This window comes from Oikopleura dioica, chromosome PAR (genome assembly GCF_907165135.1).
Source record: "Oikopleura dioica chromosome PAR, OKI2018_I68_1.0, whole genome shotgun sequence".
Lineage (NCBI taxonomy): Eukaryota > Metazoa > Chordata > Appendicularia > Copelata > Oikopleuridae > Oikopleura > Oikopleura dioica.
In genome coordinates, this window is record NC_137293.1 from 15832354 (window position 1) to 15856291 (window position 23938).

Consider the following 23938-nt stretch of genomic DNA (forward strand, 5'->3'; position numbering starts at 1 on the left):
TTTGAGGTCTTTGAACAGGCACATTTGGTTCTATAAACATTTCTCTTGTTGAAGCGAAAATAAAGCCTACCTGTTTTGAGTTCAATCTTGACAATGGGCTCAGGAGTGTCGACTCTTTCGTTGAAAATGACATCGTATCCTCCGACGTTTATTTCAAGATCTTCCCTTGGAATAAGATCCTTTGGCGTGAAAAATGTGTAGATCTTTTTGCACTGAAGTGTGTACAATGCTGCTCGATTTCCTTCCGCAGGAACTGAAAAATTGATGATCATGATGTCTCAAGGGACTTTTCTTACAGTTAACATATCCATCTGACCAGCGTTTCACTTGTATTTTTTGAGTTTGGTGCGTGTAGACGACTTCCCACGTACTCATCGTTGATTCCTTTTTAAAAACCATAAAGTGAAAAAATACATAGATTCAAATGTATTCTAGAACTATCTCATAGATATGGCAAAGCATGTAAATCTGCCGGAAAATTAAGTTCTTCTTTGTTAATTACAAGCAAAAATTCAAAACGCTGCAATAAAGATTCATTATTGAAAAGCTCAATGATTTATTTCTACATCTACGACATGTCAGGATTTCAGATAAAGATTTTACTCTGCTTCTTAGATCATCGGATTCGTTCCAATGCGGACATTTCATGGAACGCAGTGAAATGTTTCGCGTTTCGTCTTGCAAATCTGAACTTTCGCCTCGTTACACCGCCTTTGATTTTCTTGAGCTCGTCGATGTAGTTTACGCAGGAATGAGTTGGAATCGAGAAAATGCTGTCATCAGTTATTGGAAAATCCTCGGCAGAGTCGTTTTCGCACGTATGTCTGTTTAGTGTTCAGTGCGAGTTTTATATAAATTCACAAAAACGTGACGACTGAACCGATCCTAAACCAGTAGAATAGCGGTGGAACTTTCGTTATGGGATCTTTAGTTACTCTGACTCTCAGATGCTCCTTGATCCTAGAAATTCAAGAATAAATTAAATAATTAAAAAAAAGAAAAGCAAAAAAAAAAACCTTCTTTGAAAAAATTCTTGGAATTTCGAATTCCCTGGTTTAGGGCAACCAAAAGTGACAACTCGAAAATTTTGTCCCTCAAACTTTGTCGGCAAGGAAGCGCCAAACATTGCAGAAACAGCGCCACCAAGAGAGTGACCGGTTATGATTATTTCATCCACCGAATTGTCCTTCAAGATTATTTGAAGAATTGACTCGACTCTGACTTTTAGTGCTTTGAATTGAGCGTAAAATCCGCTATGAACTTTTGCGTCCGTGTCTTCAAAATTCGTCTGGAAGACTTTCAGATCTTGAGCAACGTCGCCAAGTTCATAAGTTCCAGCGACTCCGATAACGATGAAAGTTTTTGGTTTCTGATTCGATCCAAGGTCGCGGATGTCTTTCTCTGTGGCGAGGAAAATTATTGCGTCTGCACTTGTGTCATCGTCCCGAATATGCTGAAATTTAGTAAATTATCAAACAATAAAAGCCTTCAACCTTAAATTTTATGTTTTCGAATCTTCGAAAAAGCATTTTTTGCTCGTTTCTAATGAAACTATCGTTGTGCGGTCGATGGCCAAGTTTTTCTTGTTCAACCTCTTTTTGTAATTGCTTCAAACTTTCTACAGACTCGTAACTACACGAAGCGAATCTTGCAGACATTAGAATCTTATTGATTCTATCGATGGATAGCTGTTCATAATTTTCTTCTCCCATTTTTTCTAGCAGCGGTCTCTCTCTTTATTTGAGCTATTCACGTAATCATGGTCGGCTAAATATGAAAGGCTATTTGCTCAAGGAAAAGGGAAAGAAAACGGTTTGAAAGGAAGATGTTGTCCAAAGTCATGAATATAATAGTCGGTAAGTACGGTCAAATTAAAGACAAAGAACAAAGCCTCAGAGGATAAATTTAAATGAAACAAAACATGTTTGAAAAATACTCAATAAGGATATTCTTGTATTTTTTATTAACGAAGCGAACAGACGTCAAACATACTTTTAAGTCAATCAATCAGTCATAAGAGACACTATTTAGGCTCAAGTTCCTGTTATTAGTTTCTGCGGATTTTGCGTTTGAGAAATATCGAAAAACAAAATTAAAGATGATTTTTATTCAATGCGTCAATGGCATTTTTCTACAACAACGACGGGTCAGGATTACAGATTAATATACAGATCAGTGTTTGAAAAAATGGCCAAAACTCTCGTGAGCGAGTGAGCGCGAGCAGAGGCCACCAGATTTTTAACATGAGTGAGCGAGCGCGAGTAGACCCTTTTGATTTTTTTTCGTGAGCAAGCTAGCGCGAGCGCAGCTACCGTAATTTTTCTATGAGTGAGCGAGCATGAGCGCTCACTCGCTCGCTCGCGCTCACTCACAGCTTTTAAACAACGTTTTGATTGAGTGTTTTTCTTAAAAATTCTTGTACTTTTATATTTGAATGACTTTTAACTATAATTAGTCAATAATGACTACTCTAACGTGGCTGAAAGATAATATCCAGATAAATTTATAACTATTTAATGACTCTGTGTGATGAGTTGAGCGAGCGCGAGTGAGCGCAAGCAGGGACCTTTGAATTTTATGGTGAGTGAGCGAGTGCGAGCATAGGGTTCTCGAAATCACATGAGTGAGTGAGCATGAGCGCTAGCTCACTCGCTCGCGCTCGCTCGTGGCTCGCGCTCACCATTTTTTCAAACAATGATACAGATTAATAGGATGTAGGGAAATGTTAGGGGTTTTGTCTTGCATTTGTGAACTTTCGCTTCGTTTTGCTGGAATCTTCGTAACAAGATCGTTTTCTGCCCTTACTCTCAGATGTTTCTGAAACTTCTTGAGTTGGAGTAAGAGTAATTGAATAGGCTTGAGGCAGGAGATACCATCTTTCTTTTTTCATATTGAAATTCTCGTTGACTAAAGCGAGAAACTCGTTGTTCTCTCCGTAATAAACGAAATCTTTGTAGCAATTGTAGCATTCCTTCATCATTTCGTCAGAAGCGTAGAACTCGCGAAAAAGAGGAATTCTGATTTGAGAGCCGGAAAGGTCGATGAGCGTGTTTTGGAGAATGAATTCGGAGTTTTCGATTCGATCGAGAACCATTTGGTGGAAAAATATTGAGCCGTCGGGATTAAGGTAGGCGCCGGTGACGGTTAAGGGGCGGGAGAATGAAAAGTTGGGATGTAGGAGGACTAAAAAGATTAGTGGACATTTCAAGAAAAGTAGACATTTCAAGATAACGGACATTTCAAGAAAGTGGTCATTTCAAGAAACTATTGAAATGTCCGCTTTCCTTGAAATGTCCGTTGCTCTTGAAATGTCTGCTTTACTTGAAATGTCTATTTCGATTGAAATGTCTCTTTTTCTTGAAATGTCCCCATTTGATTTCATCAATTTTATTGTTGCGGTGATGCAAAATGAAAACTGCTTTCCCCCCACTCAGATCAAAAATTTTAAAATTTTGAAAAAAAATATTTTCCATTAAATATTTCAAATTTGCTTTTTGATGATTCAAAACCTTCATTGCAAGTAAGGCAGGCATAGAATCCGTCAAAAAACTTTCTCTCAGATTCAAAGTAAAGTTAATTTTGATTGAGGATGTGTGTGAAAAGGTAGTAGACAAAAATGCCGAAAAGGTCGATGATTATTTTCTGATTTCCTTTTCGGCACCTTGCCGAAAAGTATTTCCATTTTCAAGCCTTTTTCAGGAAAGAAAGGGAATCATTATCTAACCTTACGACCACAAACGGGAATTACCCCCACCGACCACAATGTGTCATATATGACACATCCCCTTTACTGCCCTCTGGAGGCTAGTTTATAGGTCAAACCCGAGCATCTGGGCTCGGCAACCTGACCTGAGAAAAACCCTGAGTCAGGCCCCTGAGTACTGAGTACACAGGCCCTGACCTGTGTGCCTGAGTAAAATCGAGACTCGAGAAAAAACCCTGAGCCTGACCCTGACCTGAGTTTAAGGACAGGCCTAAGTTGCTCACACAGGGCCTGAGTTACTGTATAAAAGTACTAAAAATGCTCAATTTACAACGCCAGGGGGTCAAATTACACTGATTTTCCATCATCAGGGCGATTTTCTGATAACAGAATTGTCAGATTGAAAGCGATCTTCGCTATCTCAACTCGATCTCCGGGAAATTGCGACTAAAAGTGCAGAAAATTAGTGTATTTTGAAAGTGAACCCAATATTATGAAATTTTAACACTTTACAATAGCTGCATATGATACATTTTTGGAAAGCTTACATTCAGCACATTCATTTAGGATACGGCTGAGGGCGTCTGGGCTATGCCCGGAAAGCAATTTATAGGAATGAATAGTCAAATATAGGTACCTTGGTTAGCTAACCCTTGGTTTATTGAAAAAAATTCCTAAGAAAAAGTTATCAAATAAAAAAAAGCTTCTGTAAATTTTAAGATTAGGGTCTAAGAAACCTAAAAAGAGTAAGAGTTGATAAGACCATTATGCAAACTTTGGAGTTTTGGAGCCCTGAAGATGGGCTATTTTCGCGATTTTAGCCGAGATGTCAACTTTGAAGCCGCCGGAAGTAGATTTTTCCTTGGGATTACGGAAAAAGCTTCTGTAATTCAGGAGATCTAAGATAGATCTCTATTAAAAGCTATTATGGGGTACTCTGGCATTCACAAGTCCAGAGTTTATGAGGCTTGCTTTGGGGAAAATCGACCACCCTAGCCTGTGAATTTGGTCGAAAAAAATCCAGTGTTTACCCTGAGTCAGGCCCCTGACTCTAACCTGAGTACCTGAGTCTGAGCAGGCCTGTTTTCCTGAGTACCTGACTGAGTGAAAAACCCTGACCTGAGTTCCTGAGTGAATTTCGAGAAATAATTTTCGAACCCTTACCCTGAGCCTGACTCTGTACTCAGGTTGCCGAGCCCAGCCGAGCATCATCCAGAACCTGAACCAAGATGCCGAAATAAAAATCATTTTTGTATGAATGCAAAGTGCCGAAATGGAAATCAAAATTTGGGGTAAACTTTTCGGCAAGCTTATTCATTCAAATTTATATGAAACGCTCTTTCTAGATAAAAAATTATCAACCCTAACCCTAACCAGAGTTGCAAATTTGTCAAAAATTTCTCGAAGCTGAGATAGCGGAGCCGACCTGAACATTTAGCTAAGCGGAGCTGAGCAGATCAAAAAATTTTTCTCCGTAGCTGAGCGTAGCGGAGCTGGGCAAAATTTTCTTCGCCGTAGCTGAGCGTTTCGGAGCTTACCAATTTTTTTTCCACCGTAGCTGAGCGAAACTAGCTGGCCAAATGTCTTCCAGCCGTAGCTGAGCGTAGCGGAGCTGGACAAAATTTTCATCGCCGTAGCTGAGCAAAGCGGAGCTGACCAAATAATTTTTTCCAGTAGCTAAGCTAAGCTAAGCCTCAGCTCCGCTTCGCAAATTTGCAACTCTGACCCTAACCCTTAACCTGAACCTAATATTTCAAGAAGACCTAAATTTATGTTCCGACCTTGGTTGGTGCCCACCTTCGACGGTGGGCTGATTTCTACGGTCCCTAAGACTCAGTTATTACCGTAGAAAAGAATGCATTAGTAGCAATTGAGGGAAAACTGTAGAAAAAGATGCGCATCTGGAAGATTCAACCATAATATGGTGCTTCTAGCTGGTACCGCAGAAAATAAACTCGACAAAAATTTTTGATCGTTTTAGGACCAGTTGACTGAATGTTTTTCCCTTAATTGTTTAAATCTTTTAGTGCAAATTTAGGGAATATCATCCCATCATTGCTACTTTATATTTAAGGAAACATCAGAGATCATGAATATATCAATTGCTTGAATCTTTATGTTTTTCAAAAATTTTAATTTTTGTTCTGAGTAGGGGGTCAGATATTATTAGTTTGAGTATGTGCAACAATTAAAATTAGAAAAAATAAAAAGTACATTTCAAGAAAAAGGGCCATTTCAATCTAAAAAGACATTTCAAGAAAAGAGGACATTTCAATCAAAACAGACATTTCAAGAAAGTGGACATTTCAAGAATTATATTTTTTGCTTGAAATGTCTCTTTTTCTTGAAATGTCCGCTTTCTTGAAATGTCCCTTTTCCTTGAAATGCCCACTAATCGACTAAAAAATGTTAAATGCAGAATTTGGCTATTTTAAAAACCCTTTTCAAAATCGAAGTTCGCTTCTATGAAGGTGCCATATCTGATAATATCCCATCCACTTTCATTCAAATAAGTTCTGAATTTCATTCTTCTGAGAAGCAATTCAATTTTGTTTGTTTGAAATTCTTGTTCTTCTTTTTTAGGGTTAAGATTGAAGCCAGCCAAACTGCGTGGACAGACTATCATTGTTAATTGAATGAAGATCTTTTCGAGAGAAAAATAATATTTCATTTTCCAATCATCAACTTTCCAAACATTTTTGATTGCCCATCTCTAGGCCTCGGACGTAAAAATCCATCACCATCATCGGAGCATCGTATGGGATTGAGAATAGGCTCATTCGAAAGCTCTTGGAGAGGGCTTTCTTATGAGCAAATGAAAAAATTGGACCCTCTCTCCCAGTTTTGGGTAATCTGCCGTTAAAGATAAAGTCGAAAAACATTTTTACGAAATAACTTGAAACAGGGAGACAGGGTCCAATTTTTTTATTTGCCGTCAAGAAAGTTCTCTTTAAGAGCTTTCGAATGAGCCTACTCTCGTCCTCATACGAAGCTCCGATGGTGAAAATCGATATTTTTACGTCCGAGGCCTACCCATCTCAAAAGAACGGAAACAGAAATGGGAACACAAAGATCGCTTTCTTTTTGATTTAAAACATTTTTTGTCACATTTTTGAAGTCGAAATTAATCTGTCTTGTCAGTTTTTGCTTGAGATTTGCCATTGCCGAAGATTTTGTCAAATTTGGATCGTCCAGGCAAAAGTCAGGAGCCACGTTTTTAAGAGAAATTATTTTTGACAAGTTTTCAATTTTTTCGGATAAGGGAGGGTAGATTGGGAGCCACTCAGCATGACATTCCTTGAAATATTTTTTCATCAGAAAAAAGAAGCTCTTACCTTTAGTTCTTCTTTAATTTTCTCTCTTTCGTCTTCTTCGATCGGTTTGAAAAGAAGGCTCCACGCTGTTTCCCAATCACAAAGAATCAAAACGTGGAGTGGTGATCCTAATCCGTTTCCAACTTCTCCACAAACTTGCAAACTGTTTGAGAATGCAGCAGATCCAGCATCTTAGAAAAGATAGACGAGGTAATAATTATCAAAAAACTTCAATTCAAAACTTACATAAATATCTAAAATTTCTATATTTGCTCCCTTTCCTCGTGAAGCCCATTCTTCGGTAGCTCTTCCTTCCAGTTTTTTCATAAATTGTCCCGAAATCGATCCATTTACATTCTTTATTTTTTAATAAAATGTTTTCAGGCTTCTGATCTTGATGCAAAATTCCAATGCTCCGCAAATACTCTTCTCCCTCTTTCACTCCAATCGCAATTTTCTTTCTCTCTTCTAAATTCAAATCTTCCTTTTTCAGTCTGTTTCTCAAATCGGAGTCACATTTTTCCATAATCGTTATCCATCCAAGGCAGTCCTCTCTTTTTTCGTCTTTGCTCGAGAAAATTTCGATGTTGCCGAAGTTTTTGATGACGTTTGGATGAAAAGGGATAACTTGAGCGTCGCCTTTTTTGTCGTTTTCAGCGATCTCGTAATCTTGAATTTAAAAATCAAAATTCATAATGACTTACAATTTGTTGAAGTAAGAATCTTACTAGGTAATACCTTTCGAAAGATGAATCTCAAAGTCCAACGTCTCTTTCTTCGCAAAAAGCGCCGAGTCAAAAGCCTGAACTCGAACAGCAACTTCCAATTCATGGAATTTCTCTTCGAAAACAATCGCTTCTCCCCCAGAAGAAATAACTTTTTGCCCAAGACATTGATCGAGAATCCATTCACCAGTTTCTTCTTTCAGTTCTGACCGCTTAATCTTCCTTCCTTCGAGTACCGGATTTTCGTCGAGGATCATTTTTTGAAATGAAGTTATCGCCCATTTTTCTGATGTGTATCCTTCTCCATTTTTAAAAATAACCGCCTCCCAGCCACCGTTATAATCATATATAAAATCTCTTCTCTCGATCGACAAAATCAGCCTATCTAAATCATCCCTGCTCGTCGTTCTTTTCAATTTCTTTTTAAAATCTTCCAGCCAATTTTCAACGGCTTCTCTTGTCAATTCTTTTGGATGCGAAGAAACTTTCATTTTTCAAATATAATGTTGAATGTCCAAGAAGTGAGAGCCTTGAAAATTTCTGGACTAGAATTATTTGGTAGTAAGTTTCTGCAAGAAATATTAACTCATTGGGCGAGTCTCAGTACACAATCTGCAATTTTCGTTTGCTCTATTACAACATCAAACTAGCGTAGAAATTCCCCATCATACTTGAGGCTTTCTGTCTGGAATTATATTTTCCTGAAAACTTTTTTAAAAAATAGTCATGTTTATTTAGAATTTCAATATGTCTGCGCGCTTGAAGAAAGCTGTTGTCATCTTTGACTCAATATTCGGGTCAGACAGGGAGATCTAGTTCAAGGTCATCATTAACAAATCGTAATAGTCGGTTAATGCAGTCAAAGGCTAAGTATATGAACAACTGATAACTTATCAGTGATCAGTCTATTTACAATATCCCTCCGGAGCAAAAAAAGTAACGCATCGCCCGCGGCCGAGCCAGGTGTTCTATTTTGAATTCTAAATCTCCATCGACCGCCAACAACACTCGTAGGCTACCATTAAGCTCTTAAAAGATAGAGATTCAAGGTGAAGAACTTTCTCAGAACTGACCGAAGGTCTAAGCTTTAACCATTCGACATGGACGCAGAAACCAGGTACTAAATACGACTAAAGAACCCTTTTAAAATGAGTTCGAACTTCGAAGAGACTTTGATGCATTTATTTTAACTGTTGTTTTCTCAATTGCGAATTTGTTTAATTGCTCCAGTGAGTGAGTCACCTTTTTGTAAACGAAAGGGCTCTTAAAAATTCACCGTCGTTTGAGCGCTCTGCTCCAAAGAATAATAGAGAGCTGCCTCCTTATGACAAAAGGCATTTACCGACTAAAACAACCTGCTGAACGAGCTCGAGCTTCTTACCAAACTAAACGCTGGTTTCAGGGAGAAAATAACGACTGTGCTGCGCTAGAGATGGAAGAGATCACGGACCAAAGTCCGATCGAGACGAACTTTGGGATGGACAATGCGCGCCTCTCGCTGACACGGTCCTTTGGTTCTCAAATCTCGCGTTCGCGGAAATCAGGTTGGGCTCCTGCTTCCGACCCAGCCATGTGGTCCATGTTTATGCTGTGCTTTCTCACCATACTGGGTCTCATGCTTTATACAATCATCTTAGGAACTGCTAAATAATCTTCCAGACGTATTAACAAAAAAGCACTGCAGTAATATTAAACTCGCCTATCTTCATTTAAACTGTAAATAAATACAACATTTACTATTCAAAATTTCAAATAATCAAAGAATTTCTATTGGAGTTTCGTCCGGAGGAGCACTCGGACTCGAATTCAGGATGAGATGTTGTCGTTGTTGTCCGCTTCTGTCTCCTTTTTGATGCTTTCTGATAGGCGCTAGAAAAAGATAAGACTCTTTCTCACCTGTTAAAAAAACTGGGCTCGGCAACCTGAGCTGAAAACCTGAGTCAGGCTCTGGAAGACCTAAAATGAAAAGCCGCGTAGCGGCTTTTTTTTTAGAAACAAAGCCGCAGAGCGGCTTCACAAATAAACCTTATAAATTTTCTTTAAATTCGTGGGGAAGCCGCTTTGCGGCTTCGTTTCTAAAAAACAGCCGCTACGCGGCTTTTCATTTTAACGCTTCCAGAACCTGACTCAGGTTTTCTACTCAGGTTGCCGAGCACTGTTAAAATACCGTCTGAAACCGTCACACCATATCTGCTGCTCAGAGTGAGATTCCAGATAGAAGGTCACTAAATATAGATAGTAAAGTAGCCGGCATAAAAAAATTCGGAAACCTCTATGCTGAGGACTACAGTAGGAAAATTCCTTGGAGCTTTTCTCTTGCTTGAATTCCGTCTCTGGCCGGATTTCGCTCACAAAAACGTCGAATTTAGGATGATCGCCCGGCGAATTTCGAATTAAAACTGCCCAGAAAGAGTTGATCCCGTCGTTTGTGTAGTCTAGTAAAGCAATCCATCTCTTAATTTTTAGATCAGATAAGCCAAAAAAGAAAACCTGCCTTGGAGAATTTGAAGGATGAAAGATGAAGTTTGTTGGTCGATGGAGACGATATTCTTACTGGAACTATGCCACAGCACTCTGCTCGCTCAAACATCTCGTCGTAGGGCATTATGTAGTCATGTTTGATGTAAATTGAGAGAGCCTCATTTCGATCATTATTTTCATATCGTTCAAAAAGACGCGCTCTTTCTGATCAATTTCCTGGGCCTTTTGAAGAGTCGCCATTCCAATCACCTCAAATGCTTTAATTTTTTCACTACAAGAGGCGCAAATCATGTTGGTATTTTTTCAGTCTCGAAGACAAGCCTCGTGACTTCGATCAGAGGACATTTGTGACATTGAGATCCTCCACAGCAATCACAAACTGCGAACGATTCGCTTTTCTCCCCACAAGCCCAGCATTTCGAAACGGTACATGGCCACACAGCTCGTGGGGCAACTTTTCCGACGATTCCGGAATTTGCTACGTCTCATTCATGGTTTATCAAGAAGTAGAAAATCTTCCTAAAGGGATAGTTTCTTCATATAAAAACCATTTTCATGTGATATTTTTTCGAGAAAGAGCTCAGACTCAAAAACACGAATCCAGTCATTATAATCGCTCGCAACGAGGTCAAGACAAATCTCCTTAGATCTTATTCGAAAACCTTTGCGTTCGCAATTCGTGTGATCGAAGACTTCGATCTTTCCGAAGTTTTGACTTGTGTATGGCTTCCCAATCAAAACTTTCGGGAAATCGGACTTTTCGTATTTCAGTGACGAAGGTTTGACCGAAGCTCTTAAAATGCATGTTCCAGGAAGAGAGAGATGAGTTTTTTGGTGTTTTCGAGTCGCTTCTCCGAGGAAAACGATCAGATCTTCGTCGGGGACTTCGTTGGAAGAAGTTCTAGTGAAAAAGTCCCCAGAATCGCGATGATTTCGCGGCTGTATTATAATCAAGTCGACGTTGGTCTTATTTATGCTCGGGCAGTCGACCTTTCCGTATTTGTAGAGCTCCCAGCGCATTATTTCTTGAACTTTATTCTTGTTCGGCGCCAGTATATGCCCGTACTTTTCGATCAAGATCTTTTTGTGCTCGTGATGTTGCTCTACTCGAACTAACTCGTTGATTTTCTTGACCATTTTTCTGATCTTCTCTAGCGCTTCTTCTGCCTCTTCGTGATCGAAGTGATCTTCGGGAAGACATTTGAGATAGTCGCGGAATAAGAGATCGTAGCGAGTGAGCCGTTGCATCAAAACGATAATTTTCGAATTCAAAGTCATCAGATTCTGCTTCGAAAAGCCATCATCTTCACGAACTTCGTCGAGAAGTCTTTCGATGATTTTTGACCGGTCATTTTGCTGAACGATTCCCGAAATCAACAAAGAAAGAAACGTTTTGGCGTACCTGTTTGAAAAAATCTTCGTAAATTGAAAAGACGTACTCATCTGGTTTCAGCACTGAAAATAATCGGCCCATGACGAATCCATTTGTATCAATCTGAGAGACGGCGATTTTCATTAGTGGTTCAACAATGCCATCATGGAGGAGTAGAATTCTTTCCAAGGATCCAGGCGCCCCGAAGAGAATTCTTGTTTCATGCGAGTTCGTCATTTTCCGATGCTTTTCGAACTTTCTTTTCAATTTGCAGATTTCTGTCAAATCGGAGATGTACTTCTTTTCGGTCGCCAAAATTTCCTTGCAAAGTTTTTCACAGTGAGATCGTCTTTTGATGTAAATATCGCCTGATGCTGGCTTGAATGCAATTTCTTCAATGAAATCTCGGAGTTTGCTTTTTTCCCGCCGCAAAAATCCGAAATCGTCGATTCTTTCGTAAAGATTGTCTCTTCTATCTTCCAAATGGACATTGCCAAAGACATCGATTTCAACGATATCTTGGTTGTTGAATTTAAAAGCTTTGAAGCGAGAGAAAGTTTCCAAAAGATCGACAACAGAATTGAAAGTTGAGAGCTTTAGCGGATCATTTTTGTCGATGTTCTCGGAAAGACGAAGAAAACATCCGAATAAGTGGTCAATATTCTCGTCAAATTTGCTCAGAAAGTCATTCAATTTCTCAATAAGCTTCGTTCTTAATTCAAGTGTTATTGGGAAAAAGTAATCCGCATATGCGACCACTTCCTCGGTGGAATTTTATTAGCAAAAAAAGTGTCACATTTCTTATGATGCCTTAGCGCAATATTTTGAAAAAAGAAATCTATAGATAGGACATACAGTTACTTCCTCAGTGGAATTTTATTACTACACAATTTGTAAAAATTGAGTTAAACTTATGCCATCTTAGCATAAGATTTTGAAAGTCACCACTTCCTTGACTGAAGTGGAATTTTATTACTCCGCAAAGTGTAAACCTTGAGTAATCTTACCTTTGCGCAATATTTTCTTCAATATATTCAAATCGATAAAGTGATACTCTGAAAAACGATGACCCCGGTTCACGTAGAAGTTCCCTCAAGTTCTCTGCAATCTCCTTGACCCCGCAAAATGAAAGCTTGAGGACTCCACAAGCTCTTATAGAAGGCTCAAGCCAGCATCGAAACAGAACAGCAAGTTCTTCGACAGCAGTTTCATGCGTCTTTGATTGACCAAAAAGAGTCGATCGTATTCTCGGATCGAGATCTGGAATGTGCCGCTTTATAAAACAAAGATCGAGAAGGCTTTCAGTAACATCGTGAGCTGCGAGCAATAGGTCTTTGAGCAGGCAGCCTTCGTTAGAATCAGTCGACTTTTACTGGGCAATTTACATTCTCGGGTTCAAAGGTAAATTGATGTAAATTATCGCTTTTCCTGTTCAATTTGCAAAAATGATTTTTCATTAATTTTTTCCGATAGAAAAAGAGTCCTGAAGCTTGATAGATATTTATCATTCAAATTGTCGTCATAGCCTTCTTTTAAAAATCTTAACTTTCCTCACTACCAAATTTTTATTACTGAAAAAAATTTTAAAAGTCGAAGAAAGATTTTCCTTTCCTAAAGACCCGCCGCCGGAATTTTGCAAAATCGACTGCAAGTTTGTTGAATTTTTCAGCCGAAGCAAGTCAAGAAATGCAAGTGCCGATTTCAATTTATCCGGATGGCCGGCAGGAATGAGTTTGAAATAATGATGAGCGAAATCGGTATAGTCAACGAGTCGTCTTTGCACTTGTCTGTGGAACTCTTTGTAGCTCTCTAGCTGCGTTTTTGAGAAGCCGGGAGCATCTCCTTGTCTCAAAAGCTCTTTAACATGAGATCTTCTTTTTGAAGCCTCTGCAATAAATCGCCTGTATGAAGTGTAAGCCGTGGAAGAAAGCTCAAGTGCATAGAAAAGATTCCCAAAGGCAAGTCTTTCATACTAAACGACAACGAAATCGGGACTTTTTCTCCTGAAATTGGTCTACCTGGTCACATGTTTGGACAGTCCGAAGAAGAGGAAGGAGATAATTCTGGTGAAGCTTGTAAATTGGCATCAAAAATGAGGGGCTTTCGAAGAGTAAATTGTTTCTTTGGCTGAAGGGTACGTCCATTCGATAGACATCTTCCATGTGGAGAAAGTCTTTCAGCATTTGCACGTATTTTACTTCATCATTTATGAGCTCGGTTATCAGGGATTCGAGCTCAGGCGGAATCGAAGAGCGGACTGATGGAATGCGCCTTTTACTCTGTCTTCTTCTCCTGCATTTGTGGACCGTTACTTTATTGCATTCTCTGCACAAGTTATCCATATTGCACTTGTCATGCACTTCTCTCAATTATCGAAAGAAAAATCTTTTTGAAAGGACGAAGCCTCTAGCGGAAATGAACACTCATTTCACAGAAAAAAATACACGAAAGGAGTTTTTTCAAATTTTATTTATTTAAATATAGACACCTTGATCAGATCCACAACTACTAGCAAGATAAGGGTTGTAGTCTGATGGTCAGCCCGACCGCAAACTTTGAACAGAATAGAAAAAAAAACCTAGAACATCTTTCGCACGCAAAGCAGTCACATTTACATAACCAGGCAGAGCATTCAAAATCGTCTTGTCGTCCAGGCTAGTGCGACACATGACCTGGACTAATGAAGAAGTTCTTGAAGCAGGGTGGCTTCATTTCAAAGCCAGAAAGGACGGCCTTATTCGCCGATATGACTCCGCCAATCACTCCGATAACCATAATGATTCTAATAAAAAGTAAGTTAAATCCAGTTAAATCTGGTTTCGCGCAGCTTACATGTGGAGAGCGTATTCTGCTTTTCCGATGGAAACCGTCTCAGCATCTGCATGATTGCTGACCTTCAACTCTCCTTTATATTTCCTTACCAAACTAGAAGAAACATAACGATGGACAGATGATTACAAAGGTAATCTTACCTCATATAGAAAAGCGAAGGGAAAATAAAGGTGTTTAATGTCACAGTTGTCGATCCAACCAAATCAAGGATGACACCAAAATCGGGAACAAGCAGAGCCGAGAAGATCACTAGAATTCACCATAAAAGCAGGAATCTCTACTCTTGTCCTACCGATTCCCATGATTGTCAATCTAACAGCGATGCATTTTTTCTTTTGATTTTCGGGATCAAGTCCAAGCGCCGCTTCAGCACCTTGATGAAGTGGATTCTGGACGATGGCGAAGGCGAATAATAAATGAAGAGTAATGAGTACGTTGGCGACTTGTGTCATCCAGGAGTGCCCGTCAAGCTGATCAAGAATGTTGTTTTCAACATCACTGCCGTACACGGCGTATCCAGCGATTGATACAGGCAGCATCATGAGGACGATGGAAGTGAGAGAGACAATCACAACTGTCGAAAATTTCTGAGGGCGTTTCATGTCTGTCTGGATAGTAGGGAACACTAATCATGGTTCAGAGAAAAGCAAAGTATTGGAAAAAATACCAGACATGCCACCATAGCAAAAGAGGATTTTTCCGAAAGCGCTGGCCACAGAGCTTACGCACGGGGTCATAAAAACTGGCTCAGGAGGAGAGCACTCGTCACTGTGGTTTTCTAAGTACGTCGTATTCCATTCATGATCCTTTCCCTCCTCGGCCGTCTGAATTCAACTGTAGATAAAGGTCCAAAAAGCTTGGCATACTTGTGTAACGATGAAAATGCACGCAATGAAGGTTGTCGCTGAAGCGGTGTACGCCACCCAAGGCATATCTGATGGAGTTGAGAAGAAGCCAAAAGGTGCAAGCAAGAATCCAATGATTAAGATTATTCCACAGAAAGGAATCGCCGGCGACTCGGTAAAGAATGCAATGAAGTTGTAGACATTGTCCGCGCTCAAAATAAGGAGCACCAATGTAACGCTGAAATAATGATGAAATGAAAAATCATGGAAGACATCAAATACCTGAAAAGCGTTATGTAGACAGTAACTTTAACAACTTTCTCCATCGTCGGTCCCATACTCTCCCTTGCTATCACTGGGTAGGGATCTCGTACTTCACGAAGTTCAGGAAATTTGTAAAGAATATATTGCCATGCTTTTCCCAGTTTTACTCCCTTAAATCAAGATAAGATAGATAAATCATTGAATATATGTTTATAATAAAAAAATTTGAAGAATGTCTTGAGAGAAGAGAACATTGAAAAAGTTTTATGTGAACGGTTCCGTATTGTCTTCACTAATGTTATTTATGACACCAGATTTAGTTGTAAAACCTGACCGCAGTTGAGCGGGCATCAGGCCATTCTTGTCTAGTAGAACTAAATAATCTGCCTATGAGAATGAATCTTGGGAACTAAACCACAAAGCAGTATCATATCATTGATGTCCTGATGATGTCTTTTGATAACAACAATCAGATTCTACTTAAAAGAAAAAAAGCTAAAAGAATCTGGTTTTGAAATTAACGACTTTACCGGACAATCAATGTAATAAAAGTCTATCAATCTCATACCTCAAAACCCGCAATCGCACAGCATACTATCAGCATTGGTATTCCAATCCACCCTGCATTGGAAAATGCTTTTGGCAAAGCAAGAATTCCGGAACCAGCCATTTCCCCGATGATGAAGAAAATGGCGCCAGTGATTGTGAGACCATCGGTTTTTGTAACAGTCTGTCTACAAAAACATTTTGAAAGTTTGCGATCAGTTGCTTGAATTTCAGTGTCAGATGATGATTCTTTGTAGCGTTTAGACGCAAGCGAAGAATTGGAACAGCCGCCTCCTTTACTGTCCCTCCGAAATTTTAGACTACTCGAACTCATCGCCAATTTGTTCAAAACAAACTAACATGAACGAACTTCTGATAAAAATCATAAAAATAATTTTTTGATATTCTAGAAGGGCGTTTTGGACAGATAGTTCTTACCTTGCTTCTCTGAATTTCTTTCTCTCTTCAAAATCAAACGTCGAGTATCCAACCTTCCCCTCATTGGAGTCCAGGAAACTGACTCTTGACTCTGTTTCGTGGTTTAGAAACTCATCAATCGAATCATTGAGGGACTGGTATTTAAAGCGAAACATTTTTGATGCCTTTTGGAAAATGAAATGTCTATTCGAGTTCATTGTGATGATGCAACACCTTGGAGGGTTGATTTGAGTTCACTTGCACAAGTCTGCCCTGAGCCTCAGGCGAAAATTGTGAACTTGATCCAAGGCTCAACTAGAATTCTTGGTTGATGTTTTCTGGCAAACTTCTCATTTTCAAAATCTCTGACTCTGTTTACAACTGTAAATCTCAGTCATCTGTCTACTCTGATTTTCTTTCCGATTCATATCTCGATAAACTAACCCATTCCGGTTTTATACGAACAATTGTAAACATAATTTTTACTACGTTCCCATTCTGCATACGTACATTTAACATAAATGCTTCTTTGAAATTCTACCGCGCTAAATTTCATCCTTGGCGACAAAAAAAAGTTGTTCTCTAAACCAATTCCTGTAAGTTCTCCGCTATCTCTTGAGCTAGATCTGCTCATTTTATCAGGTAAATACTAAGTCACAATTATTAAATCAGAAGAATGCTCCGTTCATTGTTCATAGCTGCAATATAAATGTATTATAAAAGTAGTTGTTGCCCACAGGTTGTGGGAGTGGCGTCGATACGAACCAGTTCTGACCAAGAGAATAAGTTTTTACAGCTTTATTGGTATGCTTACCGGAGTGAATTAAAAAATAAGCTTATTTATAAGTGTATATTGATGAAATGAGAGCCAGTATTAAATCATAAGAGAGCTGTGATTCTCTTATTGATGATTATTTGGATTTTTATAAATATTTTATTGAATGTTTGACAGTGATTTACAGCCAAGGAAAGTTTTTGAATGAAATTTGAATAAAATTGGTATAAAAGCGTACTAACTTTGCGAATTTACAAGTCAAAGCGCTCGTTCTCAACTCGCTCGTCAGCTTCTGCCTCTATGCTTCGATTCTGACGAGAGCCAAACAGCTCGAGAACTTGAGGGTTGTCAATAACAGCTACACCAGCATAGCTAAAAACTGATGAAAAACGAGTTTTCGAAAGGGGTTTTTGAAACCTTCGCTCGACTTCCATGGTCGATTCGAGCCATTCCCAAGTGTCAGTTTGCGGGTTGTAAAACTCAACAGTGTTGAGATTTGTTGTTCCATCATCGCCGCCAACAACGTAAATGAAGCCATTGACAGCGGCGACTCCAGCGTTGCGACGACGATTGTGCATGTCAGCGATCTGGGTCCAGCTATTGCACTTGAAGAGAAAATAACGAAATGAACGAAATAATTGAAAGTTACCTGAGGGTTATAAACTTCTGCAGACTTTCTGACTTTAGGACCGTCATGACCACCTACTGCGTACAAGAGTCCATCAACAACGCCTACTCCAGCGCCTGATCTTCTTGTTGTCATGTCCGCCACTAATTTATTGAAATACCGTTATGGGAAATTTCACATGACCTACCTTTTGACCACTCGTTAGCGTCAGGATCGTAGCGCTCGACAGAACTAAGACACTGTCGCTGAGCTCCGTCGTAACCGCCGACAGCGTAGAGGAAGGACCCGACGACTCCAACGCCCACAGATGATCGCCGCGTCGTCATGTCCGCGATACGACACCAACACTCTTTCTTCTCAGAGTAGACTTCAGCGGTGTCGAGCCCAGATGCACCGTCAAAGCCGCCCACAGCGTAAAGATTATTGTTGAGAACTGCAGCTCCGAGTGTTGATCTCCTTGCGTCCATTGGTGGACCTGGATTCCACTCGCCCTTCACAGGGTCGAATATATCTACCGTTCGCACGCGCTGTAGTACGCTTTGAAAAGGGCTTATTATCAATTATTCCTTCCTAAAGTTCAAATCATTCCTGTGAGCCGTTGAAGCCGCCGACAGCCCAAATAAAGCCTTTATAATTCGCTACGCCTGCGCGACATCGCCTTGTGGTCATATCAGTAAGTCGCGTCCAACATTCATTTTTGAAATCGTGCGCTTCGACTTTCTTGATTGCCTTTGGAGCTTGTCCGCCAACGATGATCAGTACTTTTGAAAGGCCTAGTGGAAGTCTTGGACGAGTTCTTGTCGAACCGCCTAACAGAAAAGTTAATAGAGACGAAATTGAGAATTTTGTTTTCTTACCTCGTTTGGCTTTCAGTTCAATAGGCAGTAGATGATAAGTAAGGGCTTCAATGATGAGATCTTTGCAGTCCTTGTCGGCATCTTTGAGCAGATCGTTCTCCTGGCTTATACTTACCAAGAATTCTAAAGGATTATAACGCAGAACTCGACATTGAAAATAAACCTTTGGTAAGAAGAGGAAGTCGGACGTTTTCAAGTAGCGCCCGAAGAGATTTCTTCCTCTCCAAAACATCAAAACGGACCCATTCCATAGCAGCATCAAAAACCTTTTCCTCCGAAATTACGCTCAGCTGATCGGAGGAAAAGAGCGCACAAACATCAGCTTCGCAAAGGCTCAAGAATTCGTCGCCTTTGACGACTTCGGCGAAGTTTTCTTCTGTAAAATTGGTCGAGGCAAGCAGCAAATCAGAACAAGAATGAACATCAGCTAATTTGAGATCATAATTTGAATATTTTTTTGGCAAATTACCAAATGAGCGGATTCCGAGACAGTTTGAAGGATGAAGGTGAGATTGAAGAAATCGACAACATGAATCGCGGACCCAAGACAGTTGCAATAAATTAGCCGCAGGCAACAAGCTCTGTACATTTTCCTCAGTCACTTCGACCTCACCTGAATAAATGTATTCGATGAGCTGGCGAAGTGCTGTTGCTTGGACGCCGGCGAGATTGACGACATCTTGAGAGGATTCGGACATGGTGCCGTTGAACATGGCACGGAAGTAGGGCGATGAAGAAACGAGGATGATCTTGTGGACGGGGAATTGGCGGCCTTCAGCAACGAGTGTTACGTCGCAGAGACTTCCTTGCTTGCGCAACTCGTTCATGACGCTGTAGCCGTCCTTTGGATGCGCTGAAATTCGGTGTTAGCGGTTAGGCACTGGTGAAAATTATCAATTAGCTACCATCATTTTTAAACTTGTTGACGTTGGCGGCGGTGGAGCCTGCCCAAGCACCAGGCGCCATGCTCTCGCTGCAGCTCTCCATTTCGACTTCATTCTTCGCCGAGTCCATTGTACTTGGCTCTTCGTGCGACATGATCGGAAGTAGCAGCTAGCAAGGCCTGCACCGCTTTCTCGGAGCGTTTTATACCGGTACGATCATACAGAAATAACTGTTTCTAAATAAAATCGTATTTATTTCTCTGTTCAAAATTGGTGAGGGCGCAAAGATACTTTTCGCTATTTTTCAATTTGCAGTTTTCAAGAGGAAAGAATATTTTTATCGAAGAAACAATTAATCTAAGCTGAGTGATGAATAGGGAGTCCTAGAGAGGAGTAGGGGCAGTGCAATTAACAAGAGACAATGATTACTCTTCCATTTTCTCTTCTTCTTCTTCCTCTTCTTCCTCCTCTTCCACGTCAGGATTTGAAGCCTTTTTCGCTTTTTTGCCCGGAACAATGCCTAAAAAGAACGGTAGGAACCTGTATTTCCTTCAAGAAACGAACCAGCTTGGAGCTGTTGCTGCAACATTTCAACTTCTTCCAACGTCTTTGCTTTCAAAATTGCCTCTTTGATCCTCTCCCTATCCGCAGCAGGCATTTCATTCTCTCTGAAAATCATTTTAGCGCTTGAAAAATGTGTCTTCAAACTTTCTCTTCTGCAACTCCTCCAGTTCGCCGCCAGGTACGAAGGTATTGGCGATTTCTTTCAAGAGCTTATCTCCCTTCTTTCCAGAGAACAGTTTGTTTGCTGCTTCGCGCTCGGCCTTTTTTACTCTTCGGTAGTCAAGTACTCTTACTTGTTTCAGCTAAATACGTTTATTACAAGATGTCATAAGATTTGGGTCTCGGCAACCTGTATGGAAATAACTGTACCTTGAAGATAACGTAGAGTCTGTAGTTGGTAATTGCACACATCGGACAGCCCAGAAGTGAGAGATATTCGAGCTTCGTAAGTTCCGACAGGGCATCAATATCAGCAAGATCTTTTAATTCGTTATTGGTCAAGACAAGCTCCTAGAAACAATAGTTGCTTATCAGATAAAAAAACATTGAAGGGTCACCTCCAGATTCGGGAGATTGTGAGCAATATCGGCTGAAATCTTTCTGATTCGATTGTTGGCGAGGTAGAGAATCTTCAGTCGCTGGAAGTAAGGAAAGTTCTCGAGCTTTTTGATGTCGTTGTCGTTCATGTTGATCGTGTCGAACTGGTCGAGAGTGGCTCCCAGGTTCTCGACGACGGAGAACTTGTAGCTGCGCAGGTTGAGTTCGCGCTCTCTGCAGGGATTCACCAACTGCGCGGCTTCGGCGATCACGTCTGCGGTCAGTTTTACCATTCTGAAAAAGGTAGATTGTGGAATTTATAGGAAATTATCCAACACACTGACGGCATAAATTCCTATTTTACGAAAAGTCCAATTTTTGGTACTTTTTATGAGAGTTACAGTAAATTTTGTATAAAGTGCTCTCTATAGGAATATTACAGTAATCCACTCTAGAATTGACTAAAAATGAAAAATCTACAAATTAAGACCATTCAGAAAACTTAAAATTGTTAAAAATGCCGCGATAAGGGAAGATTTCTCTGTGAAAGAAAGTAGAATTGATTTTAGACCTTCCTAAAGAAGGAGCGAGAGGAGAAAAAAGTGAGAGCTGCCCGATTGGCCGCGCCAAGCGCTGACGCAAAATCGCGGGGCGATAAATTTTTCAAGAACAGGCGAAAAAGCGCGTTTTTGTAGAAACAGGAGAGAAAGAATAAGAGAAAAGGAATAATGGCCGAGGGAAAATTGAAGAGATAATGACGATGAGTGGGCTTGTAAGGTAAGTTTCTCATAAAAAATTTCGCTGAAAGAGTTTATCAAAAAAATGTTTTAATTTATTCGGATTTATTGCTGAATATTTGTATTTCAGTCATTTATCAACGTCCATTGGACAGGATGTTGTTCCTGGCTGCATTGTTATTGCAAAATTCAACCCTGAAGAAAAACGCGACCAAATCGCCGTAGCCTGTCGCGGTGGAAAAGTATGCGTTTACAATCTCTCCGAGTTAGCAGCCAACACGACGAGCTATTACAAGCCAGTGACAGTAATCGACGTCAAGGATGAAATCGTTTCGATCGCTTCTGCTCCTTGGAAGCCAGAGTCGAAATACGAGCTCCTATTGATCGCTTCTTCTTCGACGATTCAACTATACGACATTTACGAGAATCACTCGCTTTTCCATCGTATCTTGCCGGATGAGATTCGCACCATTTCTGTCGGCTGTGTAGCCGAAAAGACAGAGCCCTGGATTCTCACTGGTGGCGAAAGTTCCATCACCGGCTTCGACAAAAATGGTGGCGAGGTGTATTGGAACGTCTCTTCCGACGCTGTCAACTCGATTTGCTTCGTAGATTTGATTGGAAAGGCTTACGATCAAATCGTTGTTGGAACGCTGGATCAAGAAATAACGATTTTCGATCACGAAGAATTGATAGATTCCAGGACGGAGGTTTCGCCAATCGTTCTTTTGACGAAAGTTGGGCCAGATCAGATGGCATATGCGCTGGAAAACGGGACGATCGGCGTTTATCAGAGGCTCAATCGACTCTGGAGAGTAAAATCGAAATCAACGGCCACTTGTCAATGCTTTTACAAACCGAATCAAAGTCTTCTGACCGGCTGGGAATCTGGACGATGGGAAATGCGAAAGATGGCCACGGGAGAGATCATCTACAAGGCGCAAATTGATTGCCCCGTTGCAAATGTAATTGCCCATTCCTTTTCGACTTCTGGGGACGATCTGCTGGTGTTTGGACAAAATGGTTCGATAGAAGTTTTTCTACCGCCGACCGAAGTTGATAAAAAGAAACGAAAAGCGGTTGATGAAAATGAAGCTCTCAGAAAGGTAAAAATCGCAAGCAGAATTCGCAAACTGATTCTCTTTTAAGATCGAACACAGACGCCAAATACTGAAAAAAGAACTCGATCACGTGGAAAATGCGCCAAAGAATCTTTCTGTTTCTGAGAGAATCGAGCAGAGGTAAAAATGATCAACAACGATCTATTTTCTCACCCCGAATTTTAGTATTATTCCACGAACTGCGAAACTATCAGTCAACCTTTCGAACTCCTCGGATGGCCTGTATCTCCAAGTTTCCGTCGACTCTGAACTAAAAATATTCCTCCTCGTTTTTCTTTCCGAAGGTTTGTTCGGCAACGACGAGGCGAAAACTGAAGTGTATCCAACCGGGAAGCAAGAGTTGCGAGTCCATCTGGCCGAGTCTGTTTCTAGCGTCACAGCTCTCGGAATCAAGGCCGGAGTCGGCTACACAGGAGCCAAGACGCTTCATGTTTTGGAAGAAATGGTCGAAATTCCCATATTCTCGCATTTTATGATCAACGAGGCGAAGCAAATGCCAATTGGGAAGGTCGAATTCCAATTCACTGAACGACCCCAGCGACTTTTCCTCTGGCTTCAGGAAAACTTCCTTTTGAAGAAAGATAAAGGGCCGATAAGCAGCGATACTTTTTGCTTCAAAAGCCCGAGCGGAGAGAAGGTCTGTTTCCATCTCGCCGGGGACAGATTGTATATCTACGCAGATACAGTAAAATGGGCGGCAGATGCAGTTCAGTCGCTCGCATCGTATTTTGGAATAAATGATATGTCTTCGATCTGCGACTTTCCGGAAATCAAGGACATTGAAGGCTTATTTCAGGAAATTGCAGATATTCAAGGTAAAAATTGATTCTTTGTTGAAAATTCTAAAATCTCTTTTTAGCTTCACTGGTGCGAATTGACTCTGACATAGCGGAGATAACTCAAGGGCTGATGTCGAGCTTGGTCAGATTGGAAGACTCGCGAATTCTCGAAGACTGGAAGAGCATGGAGCAAGTCCAGTCAAACATTATGAATGCCGACAGTGACCTGATGCTCAAGCAACGTGTTCGCCACGCGAATCGAGACAATTTGACGAAAATTCTGAAGAAGCTCAACCATTACATCGATAGTGGATCCAAACTAAGGTGATTACCTTCCCAAGAAATTTAAATAAGCCGTCTTTCTAGGGTCGGAAAAGAGCCTGTTAAAATACTCAATGTCTGCCGCCAAGCTGTGAAAACAAAGAAGCCCAAAGTTATCGTTCGAACGCTCTTACATGGGGCCAATTAGATTTTTTTTCTGTACAGTTATTTTTCTAAAATCATTTTCATTTTTCTACGAATGCCTTTATTTTTGTCTAGCACTTTTCCACACTATT

General features: G+C 40.4%; 5 protein-coding genes across 5 annotated transcripts; 1 reads left to right on the top strand and 4 right to left on the bottom strand.

Moving 5' to 3' along the window:
* Positions 1 to 2725: 2725 nt before the first annotated feature.
* Positions 2726 to 7421, bottom strand: LOC145702108 (uncharacterized). Its single transcript, XM_081779317.1, has 4 exons — positions 7264 to 7421; positions 7039 to 7208; positions 6724 to 7000; positions 2726 to 3183 (listed from the first exon to the last, which is right to left on the bottom strand). The coding sequence occupies exons 1-4, from the start codon at positions 7310 to 7312 to the stop codon at positions 2726 to 2728; spliced, it is 954 nt and encodes a 317-aa protein (XP_081635443.1). The 5' UTR covers positions 7313 to 7421.
* A 6644-nt stretch (positions 7422 to 14065) lies between these two features.
* On the bottom strand, positions 14066 to 16830 carry LOC145702974 (uncharacterized). The gene is made up of 9 exons (XM_081780275.1): positions 16521 to 16830; positions 16105 to 16270; positions 15555 to 15706; positions 15294 to 15510; positions 15095 to 15251; positions 14720 to 15052; positions 14568 to 14676; positions 14428 to 14520; positions 14066 to 14377 (listed from the first exon to the last, which is right to left on the bottom strand). The coding sequence occupies exons 1-9, from the start codon at positions 16715 to 16717 to the stop codon at positions 14251 to 14253; spliced, it is 1551 nt and encodes a 516-aa protein (XP_081636401.1). The 5' UTR covers positions 16718 to 16830; the 3' UTR covers positions 14066 to 14250.
* Positions 16831 to 17410: 580 nt separating this feature from the next.
* On the bottom strand, positions 17411 to 19875 carry LOC145705342 (kelch-like protein 3). The gene is made up of 9 exons (XM_081782803.1): positions 19665 to 19875; positions 19229 to 19612; positions 18923 to 19186; positions 18760 to 18882; positions 18491 to 18711; positions 18090 to 18429; positions 17924 to 18045; positions 17692 to 17879; positions 17411 to 17646 (listed from the first exon to the last, which is right to left on the bottom strand). The coding sequence occupies exons 1-9, from the start codon at positions 19795 to 19797 to the stop codon at positions 17526 to 17528; spliced, it is 1896 nt and encodes a 631-aa protein (XP_081638929.1). The 5' UTR covers positions 19798 to 19875; the 3' UTR covers positions 17411 to 17525.
* A 38-nt stretch (positions 19876 to 19913) lies between these two features.
* Positions 19914 to 21038, bottom strand: LOC145705343 (U2 small nuclear ribonucleoprotein A'-like). Its single transcript, XM_081782804.1, has 5 exons — positions 20765 to 21038; positions 20577 to 20717; positions 20352 to 20509; positions 20208 to 20311; positions 19914 to 20163 (listed from the first exon to the last, which is right to left on the bottom strand). The coding sequence occupies exons 1-5, from the start codon at positions 21035 to 21037 to the stop codon at positions 20069 to 20071; spliced, it is 771 nt and encodes a 256-aa protein (XP_081638930.1). The 5' UTR covers position 21038; the 3' UTR covers positions 19914 to 20068.
* A 349-nt stretch (positions 21039 to 21387) lies between these two features.
* LOC145703359 (BBSome complex member BBS2-like) lies at positions 21388 to 23926 on the top strand. Its single transcript, XM_081780709.1, has 6 exons — positions 21388 to 21521; positions 21612 to 22587; positions 22631 to 22722; positions 22768 to 23417; positions 23462 to 23705; positions 23748 to 23926. Exons 1-6 carry the CDS (start codon positions 21499 to 21501, stop codon positions 23848 to 23850), a joined length of 2088 nt encoding a protein of 695 aa, XP_081636835.1. The 5' UTR covers positions 21388 to 21498; the 3' UTR covers positions 23851 to 23926.
* Positions 23927 to 23938: the final 12 nt, after the last annotated feature.